This window comes from Crotalus tigris, unplaced genomic scaffold (genome assembly GCF_016545835.1).
Source record: "Crotalus tigris isolate CLP2741 ecotype Arizona unplaced genomic scaffold, ASM1654583v1 scf7180000024437.13266115, whole genome shotgun sequence".
NCBI lineage: Eukaryota > Metazoa > Chordata > Lepidosauria > Squamata > Viperidae > Crotalus > Crotalus tigris.
The window spans coordinates 10,046,755-10,058,929 of NW_024100606.1; the positions used below are offsets into that span (position 1 = coordinate 10,046,755).

General features: G+C 32.5%; 1 protein-coding gene across 17 annotated transcripts in view; it reads right to left on the reverse strand.

Moving 5' to 3' along the window:
• Window positions 1–12,175, reverse strand: part of CACNB2 (calcium voltage-gated channel auxiliary subunit beta 2) — a 236,689-nt gene that overhangs the window by 26,746 nt on the left and 197,768 nt on the right. For 11 of the 17 annotated variants that reach the window (XM_039331656.1, XM_039331655.1, XM_039331658.1 and 8 more), the window contains 3 exons: window positions 11,931–12,067; window positions 7,312–7,388; window positions 3,171–3,304 (listed from right to left, as the gene is read on the reverse strand). In XM_039331656.1, the coding sequence (XP_039187590.1) occupies window positions 3,171–3,304; window positions 7,312–7,388; window positions 11,931–12,067 (348 nt within the window). Of the gene's footprint in view, window positions 1–2,515; window positions 2,578–3,006; window positions 3,027–3,170; window positions 3,305–7,311; window positions 7,389–11,930; window positions 12,068–12,175 lie in introns of all 17 variants that reach the window. The other 6 variants (XM_039331661.1, XM_039331662.1, XM_039331672.1 and 3 more) reach the window with 2 other exon arrangements.

The window sequence follows — 12,175 nt, forward strand, 5'->3', positions numbered from 1 at the left end:
GAATATTATTGATATTTCTAAGAATTTAAATGCTTCTATCAAATCTTATTTGCAGAGTGAGATTAAATTGTATTTTGAATTGGAATAATTATTTAGGAGGGCAAAGACAATGACTGTAAAAGACACATATCAAAAAGTAAATGAAGATTTCATTGAATCTGCAGAAATCTGCTTCCCTCTCTTATCCAAATTTAGGAAATAAAATCAAAGGATTTCAAACAATCTCTTAATAATACTGTGAAGTTTGGTCAACAGAAAAGAAAAAGCAAACAGAAAAGAAAAAAAAGCTTTTTTTTCATCAATCAATAAATTTGAAATTTACTAAATCCTAATGACACTATTTTGAAATGCCATTGCCTACATGCTGACAGCTAAAGGACTTGGTTCAATGGTATTAGGAATAACTGCACTCTAAATGCATAAAAAAATCCTCTGCAGTAGTTTTTCTCTTCCTAGATGACCCTGGCTAATATCAGAAACAAGATAATCCATTCTATTTTATAAATCACATATATATATATCACAAAGTTATGTAATTTATAATTCATGTGTAATTTTAAAATTTATACATTAATTATCAATTATATGAAGTTGGGAAAAAGCTCATGTGCTTGAAGGGAAATAAAAAACAAAAACAATAACCACCCAGAATGCTCATTTTGAAATTTTGATGCTTTCTTGCAGAGTGCAATATATGGCAAATGTAGTTAACTATCAATCTGGGAAAATCTTAAATATAGGTATGCCAAATTTATTTTTCAAGGACCTACATAGTATAAATATGTAAGTTTACGGGATGATTCAAAATGATTCAATATATCCACAGAAAAACCCACAAAAAGCAATGATAGAATACAATCATAAGAACTCAAGGACAAACATAATACAGCAACAGCACAAAATGCCACGCAAGCAGCAGTCTAAAGCAACCTACCACATGAAACATATATCAGTGTTAGAGTTTGTTTTCATTCAAGTCACCACATAACTGATAATGTAAGTAGAATGATATATAGTGCCCAAGGCATCAAAAGCATGTGAACTTAAGTTTTTAGAGTGCCAGATCTGTCTGAATGGTTAGAAGCAAAGCCTATTATTCATTGTGTTATAGACAGATACTATCAGAATTATTCTTGCTAGATATAATCTTTTGCATGCATTAAGTATCAACCTTTAAGAATTATGTTATGACCCGCTTTATATTTAGCAGATCAGGGCCCTGCTGTAATATGTCCATGTCTTATGGTAACTATCTATAAAAGCCTCACACTAATCATAACCCTTGAAAATTAGGGTAAGTAGGTACAGAAATTACCTTATTTGATGGAATACTGGTACTTGTTAAACTCAATTGTATGCCAGTCTTCAGCTTTTCCCAATTTTAATTAGCTATGCTGTCAGTGGCAATATGTTAAGTGGCTAAAATGGACTACAAGAGACATTCCTTTCTATATTACTCTTTCAAATTCATTCCCCAAAGTAATGAGGGTGATTTTTCCATCTGATGGGTATACTTTGATTCATCAGTGAATTAATTAGAATGTCTGTCCAAATTATGGTGACAAATGTCAATATATCATAGCAATTACCATTGCACCTGGCAATTTTGTTGAGATTTTTGAGAGCTCTCTTACAAAAAAAGAGAGAAGAAATTAAGAATAATTAGTAAGTAGTGTTACCACCAATAGACTCCTTTCTTGATAAGGTACAATTTACTGACCTCTACTCAAAAGTAAGTCAGGAAAAATTAAAATTTTACAGCATAACGAAAGTTTCAGCTAGTCATGTACAGGATTACTATGTAAACCCCCCAAAAAGAACAGAATTATATATATGAAAAAATATAGATGCAATTGCAAGAAAGAATATATTTTATTTGTTAAGATCATATTTTGCCTCTCAACAAGATATACTACTGGGGACTACTAATTTGATCAATTCTAATTTTCAAACTATTGCCAACTGGAGATGATGTTGCTGAAGAAATTAATGCAGCAATGGGTGTTTATTGAATATTGTATTTTTAAAAATTTAAAAATAGAGAATTTGTTCATCTGGACTGAATTTCTGAGAAATTATGTCTGTCAACCTTCTCCAATTTCAGACTCCAATACTGCAGTCTGAGGCCACAGTGGTTGAATAATTATGAGAGCTGGCACTCATATCTAAAATAAACTTGTCTAAGAGAGGGCAATGCACAGAGTAAGCAATGTAAGAATGTATTTGCTGAAAATAAAAATTAAAAATGATTTTATTAAAAAAACCAATTACATTTCAACTGCTTGACAGCAGTTATAACAAACTCTATAGGGCTTTCTGGAGTATATTAAGAGTCCCAGGATGGAGGAAAAAGATTGTGATGATTTATGTCTCTGATACCCTATCTATGGAGTACTTTTGATTAAGAAAGTTGCCACCAGATTTTGTTATCTAATAGGCAAGATACTACAATATGATTGAGGAGAAGGCAAGAACAATGGGAAATAATTTATATATGACAATAGGAAAAACTCACAGTAGACCGCCAAAACAAGTCTGCAGTTTTCCACTGGTCTTGCTCATTTGCAGATTTTGCACCTAGTGGATTAGAAGTTTAAATACTGACTAAATTAAAAATTGCAGGTTCTTTTTAAAGAACAAGATGAGTATCTATTTAGATTTAACAAAAATTAGTTATAAATCTGAATCACAAGTAAAAAAATTCTGGAAAAATGACAAAGAGTAAGCATGCACTAGTGTGGTGCATCATCTGGTCTTGAAAATTTACTTCCATGGATGTTTTAAAATATTCCTTCAGCTGCTTATTATTCCATCAAAAAGGAAAAGTACCATAAGCAATTAGGACTCAGTCACTCACAGGGCCTAGTCTGCTGTTTTATGGGATCAGCCAGCTGTTTGATGAGTTTATTTATTTGTATTAAAGTGATTGCATAATATAAACTGTATGTGATGATGCTAATGATGCCAATGGCAGATGAAACATAGCTTCTGTCAGCGCAAACTTACCGATTTCTGTTTCTGCTTAGCTACAGCAGCATGAAAAAGAAACAAAGAACAACAAAGGCATGCATGTTATTGTCCTGTCAAAAGACACAGACAGTCAACAGGACTCAAATGTAACACAGTGCAGTGAGCAGGTGTACAGATGGCATCTTGGAAGTAGGTGTTACCTTCTTAAAGAAGGGCATTCTTTTCTCTTTGGAATGGGGTGATGTGACAGTGTTTGCACTGGGTTTGGGGGAGCGATGGTTTGCTGGAATATCAATTTCTTCTGCCTCTAAACCAGTGGCATCTATATCTATAGCTATATACAGATAAACAATATAAAATTATGAGACAGGAAGGAGAGGTACATATTAAAACAGTAGTGTTGCATGTCAGATCCATCAAACAGAAGGAGAAAAAGGGAGTTCTAAAAAAATATACTGTATCACAATATGTACATTCAGAGTTATATACCATATTCCCTGGCAGATAAACAAAGAATTTTATGTGTCAAAATACACCCCCCAAATTGAATTTAGCTTATTCACATATGGGCTAATCTGCAAGTATATGTGCTGATACTTTTTAAAATTACCTATACATACTTTTAGATAAACCTTTCTTTGGATAAACCAACCCTCAGAGTTTTAAGCAAAATACCATGAAAAACATGCCACTCACATATGCCAGTTGTGAAAATTAAAACATAGTTTTGAGAGTTGGCTTAATGACAGATATGTTATACATGAATATATATATGGCAAAAGTATAAATTATATCTAATATTTGGTCATAATTTTTCCAATTTTACCAACAACTCATATCTATGCATATATTTTATTTTAAACTGATCATATATATCTGAGAATGAGGAAATATTTATATCAAACACTGAATTCACAAGCAGATTCTTACAACCAGTGTTACTGGATGAATTTATGAAATTCAAAAATCCTTAGAACAGAGATTAATCAATCTTAAAGAATAATATAGCTAATAAAGTTTTTTTCAACTTTGGCAACTTTAAAATGTCTCGATTTCAACTTGCTGAATTCCCCAGCAGCATACGATTGGAAAGTTCTGGGAGTTGAAGGCCATACATCTTAAAGTTACTAAGGCTGAGAAACATTGATCTAACATATGGTTGTCCATGGGCAAACATAATATACTGGAAATCATACTTTCTGCTGGAATCAAAATTATAAGAGGATTATGTATTGGGCCATGACCAAAACAAAAAACTTAAGCGTAATTATTTCATTCTCTCAAGGAAGAAATGTAGATCAGTACTGCAGATAAAATAATTATAAATTAAAAAAAATCTTGTTTGTATATTGTATAGTTATATATAATAAATTGGTTTTGCACAAACCACAGCAGTTTTAAACAACTGTAATTTAGTTTTTGTAATCAATGAAAATATGATGTAATTATGTGGAAAAGTTAGAAAGTTACCTAGATTTCTATTTAAACAAACTAAAGTTTTGCTCAAGTTTAAATAAATATATTTCACTTAAATATTATTGCACTACGCATGTATTAAACAATTAAGAACAGATATACAATTTATTTTAATCCTTGCAAAGCATACAAATGACAAATGAAGTTTTTTAAAGAAGTATAAATATAAGGATAATTTGGTCTGAAATCAGGAGCAGTGCAAATGTTCTTGTTTTTAAAATTATGCCATTTAATGCAATATCACCTGATTAATCAGTCATAAATTAAGCTAAAATTATCCATGAATTCAAATAGAAATAATGTGTGTTCTTTATTTGAATGACACACAAAACTACTAGGGATGATTCATAAACCATGACCAGAAGTGCATTACACTGGCCACTTTTGAAAGAAGTGTCTTCCAACTGAATATGGAATTCAACAGATTTGTGACAATGGTTTTATAATTACGTTTGATGTGCAAATGTAAAACTCAGTTATTTGAGAAATTTTAATCAACAGTAATACAAAATAATTCAATAATAAATTTGCTGGAGTGTTGAAATACTTTTGTTTTTACTTCCCTGGTTGAAAGAACAGAAGAAGTTACATCCAAGGTTTAATTCCCACCCTCCAACCTCCAGGAAGACACACATTGCATCAGCAAGTTAAAACAGCTTTTGTTTTTTTGTTTTTTTTTAAAAAGCCATTTAATATATTTTAACATGGTGACTATTTAATATTAATATTATAATAACACTGGATGATGTTTTGGGAATTTGTTTATAAAGTATTGATGTACTTGTCTTGATTGTATTATGTAGAATGGTAGGAAAGAGCTCAGGTTGCATAAACCTTGAAAAATTGCCTTTTCCTTCATGAAGTTATTCAGGCTCTACCATCACTACTTAAAGCCCTATTACATGCTCCTAGAGCTATTAAAAGTGATAACTGATGGACAATTCAAGGACAGGAATACTGCATATCAGGGTTTGGAATTTTGTTTTTAAGAAATCAATTTAGTCATTTGTAACTAATGTTAAAATGACAAATAAAAAACATACTGGTCTATCAAAATTTAAGTGTTTAATATTCTATTTCATCATATAGTTTTGAATGGTTTTATATAAATAAATATATAAATATAGCTTTTCAATTGAATTTATTAATTTGTGTTTTACTGCAATGGCTACTTTATTACTTGTAAGTTTTGCTAAATTCATGTTGATTGGAGAACACTATGTCCTTTACCCAAAATATTTATAATTTAGTCTCAAGAGTACAGACAAGAATCAAAACCACAAAATATCACGTAAGAATAATAAAAATCAACATTAAAAATAAAAAATACATTTTGCAATAAAGTAAAATCATATTAATTATGTTATGTTAAAGGTAAAGATAAATATTTTCCATGTCCACTCATGTCTGACTCTAGGGGGTGTGGCTCATCTCCACTTCTTAGTCAAAGAAACCAGAGTTGCCCAAAGACATTTCTGTGGTCATGTGGTCAGCATGACTATATGCTGAGGTGCATGGAACATGGTTACCTTCCCACCAAAGTGGTACCTATTTATCTATTTGCATTTGCATGCTTTTAAACTGTTAGGCTTGCAGGAGCTGGAGCAAGTAATGGACAATCCCATCAAGTGACATTCAGATCTTGAACGCAGGCTGTCTTTAACCACTGAGCATCATGCCCCATAAATTATGTTAAAAGCACCTATTACTGCAGTCGTCTATTACTATAACATCAAAATCAGTTGTTTCTTGTTGTTTTGTAGATTTTAAGCCATTTCTTTCTATTTTTAAAATTAAATATGGCTATTCTGTTTACTCAAACCAAAAATGTTTTAACAAAATTTGAAGACATTCAAAACAAGTTATCAAGTGCAATCAATGTTAACATTTCCATGTTAGAGACAAACAAAACAAAGAGAGACTCATAATCAAGGCATTACCTCTACAAGCAAATTACAATAAAAGTTAGGGAAATGGATGAATCCACTAATTCCTTTTCTGCATTTTCTAACTTAAATCTCTTCACAGAACTTGTAGAAAATCCTGCTGGACCCCATTTCCCACATTTGCCAGTAAGATCATAGAATGATATAATGTAAGAGTTGTTAAGTAACCTTGGAGATAATATGCTATCACCTGTAGGAAACCCACAGAAAATATATGGCAATAAATTCAATTATATTAGAATATAGACTTGTAGTCCAGATATTATATAATCCCCTTTTAAAAAATATATACATGAATGACCATCAATTTTGTAGTTTTACTATATAAAATATAAGAACATGATATTCTGCATAAGACTAGTACAATTTCTCATTACTGATGCTAGAAAGGTTAATGTTAGCCACACAAATTTACACCTTTAGTAATTTATCAAACATGCTATCAGTTGATACTGGATGTTACCTAGTTATTCATTCGGTTAAAAAAATAAGTTAAACAACTCTATGGCTTTATAATATTTTTCCTTCTATTCAATTGTGAACAATTCTTGGACATTGCCTAGACAAGTTCCTGCAGTTTTCTTGATAAGATTTTGCAGGTTGTTTGTCATTGTTTCTTCCAAGAGTTAGTGCTTTAACCGCTACAGTAAATTGGGCCTCAGATTATTTATATACCAAATTACTTTAATACAAACATGTGATTAACTATATCAATTCATTATTAAATGTATATTCTGTCACAATTTTAACACATGCACAAAAATACTTTATTTAAACTTTTTGAGACATGACTAAATAAATCTTTTGGAAAAGTTAATGGTTGCTATCACTAAAAAGATTTGCCTCCTGATTGAAAAGCATAAAGTATATTGATATAGGCAATTATGCAGACCACAGTAAAGAACATATGATTTCTTACCAGATGATGGAGGTGTAGATTTTCTGGAACTGGGTACTACATCACCTAAACTGGATGATGAATTTCCTCCTGATTTACTAGAGTAAACAAACAAATGCACTTTTGATAATCTCATAATTTTCTTGAATCAGCAACAAGAGAGAATATGCTTATAGAATTATAATAATACGTGCCACAGAATTCCAGTATGCAAACCCCAAGAAAAATGTAAACAAGCTTTCTGCACAAATAATAATATAATCAAATGCTCTAATATATACTTAAAATGGCTCCAAAATTCAAAATCAAAATCACAATCAAGACTTTTATTGCTATGTATCTTACCCAAAATTAATCTGTAAATATTACAGTGAATATCTGATTTTCTCCAATTTTTCTAATGGCTCTTTTTCAATATGATCATTTTCCACACATGTCACTTATGCAACAACTTTATATGATGAATGACTGTATTACTGCTGGATGTAACTTGTATTTTCTAGTGGTCATTTGGGAAGTTGGATATGGCTTCTATATCTGAATTAAGAACTTTGGAACTTTCAAGAAAATGAATTAACAGGCTGAAGAGACAATAATTTTATTTTGCTGGAAAGGCTTCAGCAAAGGCTAATTAGAATCTCCCCTCTTCTTCTCTCCAGAGTTATTATTTACAAATCAAAAACTTTCTGTTGAATAAATTGGAGCCTTTTTATTGATTAAAAAATTAACAGTTCAAGTAGATTTAGATCAATAGAAAAAATCACAAGGACTTGAACAAATAATTATGTGATTTCTATACTAAAAGATATACAATACATTTTAGAGAACTTCTGAAAAAGAATTAAGGGTTTGACACATAAGAACAAGTTTTTCTAAAGATATATATAGATTCTGATAGTATAGAATATTTATAAATCAGAGATGAACTGCTGAATCCTTGCTAGCATGGATAGTGTTATTTAGTTTGGTAATGAAAAGTCTACAAGAAAAAAAACCAAGCTCAGAAAACACCAAGGAGTCCATGATACATATAGATATCTATATATGAGAAATTGCAGAAATATACTTTAAAATTTTGTTTTAAAAGGATTTGTGATCCCTAATAGAGTTATTTCCTACTATACACAAACTATAACATACTAGGTTAATTAGATACAACCTAATGGACGCATGGTTCTTACTTGAAATACAAATAGATCAGGCTTGAATTATTCTACACCAGACAGATGTAAAGGCATAACTACACCAGACAGATAGTAAAGGCATAAAGGTTGAAGGAAAGACAAGACAAGGACATCCAGTAGCAAGGCAATGGACTTGATTTGAGTAGCAATTTTTAGAAGACCTAGGACCAGGTTACTGACAAATCATCGAGGAGAAAATGTATGTGGTTACTAAGGATCAAAACCAACTTGACAGCAAATCATCAGTAAAGTTATACAATATTTCAGAAGGCAATCTTGGCAGTGTGTTCAGACTATGAGAAGACAAGTTTTAATTTTATTTTACAAAATTTAGAAATAGTCTAGTGTCTGACTCCTTCTAATTTACCTATAGTATAAATTCAAGATCATTTGAATGCTACAATAACAACATTATTTAGCTAGTCATGATTTCTTTTAACTACAAGCACATTATGTAAGACATTAAAAGTAAATATATACCACTGATTGAAAAATAGGAAATGAAAAACCCTGAATACTATCAAAATTATTTTTTTCAATGTAATAAATGACAAGCAGTGAGATTATTTAATTACATACCAGAATATCTTTGGTCCCTGACCTAAGTAACTTTTTATGCATTTTAATAACAATGAAATTATATTGCAGCATCTACTTTGAAAGTGAGTGACCACTCAAAACGGAAGATAAGCAACTAATGCTTTTCATACGATTTTTTACTCTTAAACAAACTCATGTGATTAGCAACTTGAAATAAGTGGGCTGACTTCCTCTGTTGACTTTAGGTCTGAACTTCTGATAATAATAAGACCAGTTCTAATAACATGTTTGTTGTTTCAAATGTAAGAAGCATAGAGGAAAGGAAGTACCATTATAACATGAAATATTATCTTTTTGTCTTTGACAGTTTCATTGTTTTAACATAAAACCTAAGGAAGGAATTCTGGTAAATCAAGCTTTCTGATTCTGTGTCAATAAACCAACTTTAGATTCCTGCCAAATTTGTTAACTCAGTCATATTGATGGTATAGAGATAGTTTTCAAGAGAGAAGAGAAGTGATTTTGCACGTTCTTATAGCCATTTCATGTGCCTGTAAAATGAATAATTCAGTGATGTCCAAATGTTTTCCATTTTTCACTCAAGTAAAAAATGGTATGTGAACATCAGCAAGATACAGTTACATAAAGCGCTCAAAACTTTTCCTAGGATTCCACAAGAATTAAAAAGAACAAAAGGAACTTTCTGGGAGCCAGGCATTTATGATCAAGAGATGATATGCACATTCCCATAATGAAAATTTTACCTAAGCTTCTATGTAAATAGAAATCAAACTTCTTAGATTTTTCACTTTTCTCCTTTCAATGAAAGAAATAAAAGTAATGTTTATTTTAAAAACTGATTTTGTTTGAAAATGGCTGAACATTACCATAAACAAACTGATCTTTGTTATATAGCCAACACGCCAGAAGACAGGCTTAAGATACAGGAGAACCTGGACAGACTTGAACAATGGGCACTATCTAACAAAATGAAATTAAATGGTGAAAAAAGTAAGGTTCTACATTTAGGCAAGAAAAACCAAATGAACAGGTATAGTATAGGGGTTACCTTGCTCAATAGTAGTAACTGTGAGAGGGATATCGGAGTCCTAGTGGACAATCACTTAAATATGAGCCAGCAGTGTGCTACAGCTGCCAAAAAGGCCAACACAGTGCTAGGCTGCATTAACAGAGGGATAGAATCAAGATCACGTGAAGTATTAATACCACTCTTCAATGCCTTGGAAAGGCCACACTTGGAATACTGCATCCAGTTTTGGTCACCACGATGTAAAAAAGATGCTGAGACTCTAGAAAGAGTACAGAGAAGAGCAACAAAGATGATCAGGGGACTGGAGGCTAAAACATATAAGGAACGGTTGCTGGAATTGGACATGTCTAATTTAACAAAGAGAAGGACGAGGGGGGACATGACAGCAGTGTTCCAATCTCAGGGGTTGCCACAAAGAAGAGGGAGTCAAGCTATTCTCCAAAGCGTCTGAAGGCCGGAGAAGAAGCAACGGATGGAAACTAATCAAGGAGAGAAGCAACCTAGAACTAAGGAGAAACTTCCTGACAGTTGGAACAATTAACCAATGGAACAACCTGCCTCCAGAAGTTGTGAATGCTCCAACACTGGAAGTTTTTAAGAAGAGACTAGACAGCCATTTGTTTGAAATGGTGTAGAGTTTCCTGCCTGAGCAGGGGGTTGGATTCAATGATCTTCAAGGTCCTTTCCAACTTTATTATTATTATTATGGATCATCGCACAGTCAGCCAGATGTTCAGACTGGATTTGGCATTTTGTCTACCTATCAAGTCCTTACCCAGGACCTGGGATAGGCAGATGTGGATGTTTGATGGTATTACAGATATCGTCGCAGGATGGAAGCAGTTCCTAGTAAGGCCGCCTTTTGCAATTGACTAATAGCGAATTTGTCAATGCCAATGGTGTTCAACTGGTGCTCCAGTTGTTTTGGGATTGCACCCAAGGCACCTATTACTATTGGTACTACGCTTGCTTGCTTTTGCCACAGTCTTTCTATTTCTATTTGTAGGCCTTTGTATTTTGTTATCTTCTCCAGTTCTTTCTCGTCTATTCTGCTGTCTCCAGGCACAGCCACATCCAATATCCAGACTTTTTTGTCTTTCTTATCGACAATTGTTAAGTCTGGGGTGTTATGTTGCAGGTGCTTGTCTGTTTGAATTCTGATGTCCCAGAGCAGTTTAATTTTATCATTTTCTATGACTTTATATTATTATTATGGATCATCGCACAGTCAGCCAGATGTTCAGACTGGATTTGGCATTTTGTCTACCTATCGAGTCCTTACCCAGGACCTGGGATAGGCAGATGTGGATGTTTGATGGTATTACAGGTATCGTCACAGGATGGAAGCAGTTCCTAGTAAGGCCGCCTTTTGCAATTGACTAATAGCGAATTTGTCAATGCCAATGGTGTTCAAGTGGTGCTCCAGTTGTTTTGGGATTGCACCCAAGGAGCCTATGACTATTGGTACTACCCTTGCTTGCTTTTGCCACAGTCTTTCTATTTCTATTTGTAGGTCTTTATATTTTGTTATCTTCTCCAGTTCTTTCTCGTCTATTCTGCTGTCTCCAGGCACTGCCACATCCACTATCCAGACTTTTTTCTTCTTCTTCTTCTTCTTCTTCTTCCTTCTTCTTCTTCTTCTTATTCTTCTTCTTCTTCTTCTTCTTCTTCTTCTTCTTCTTCTTCTTCTTCTTCTTCTTCTTCTTCTTCTTCTTCTCCTTCTCCTCCTCCTCCTCCCTCTCCCTACTACTACTCCTACTATTATTATTATTATTATTATTATTATTATTATTATTATTATTATTATTATTATTATTATTATATGCTATTTCATCACAGATAATTTCACAGACATTTTTAATTACCTAGAGTAAAATTTTCCTTGCTTAGCTTTTTGTTCATGCTGCATCCTCATGTTTTCTAATTTGACTGGACTTGGTATAAATCCAATTTCACAGCCTTCTTTTACCAATCGTCCTATCCACCAGTCATTGTTAAATTTCTGAAAGAAAGAATTTCAAAATTATTTTGTTTGTATTTGTCAGTATCAATGTATTTTTGTGCTGCCTATGTAACACAATTTTATCCAGCTAGATCAATATATTCAGAA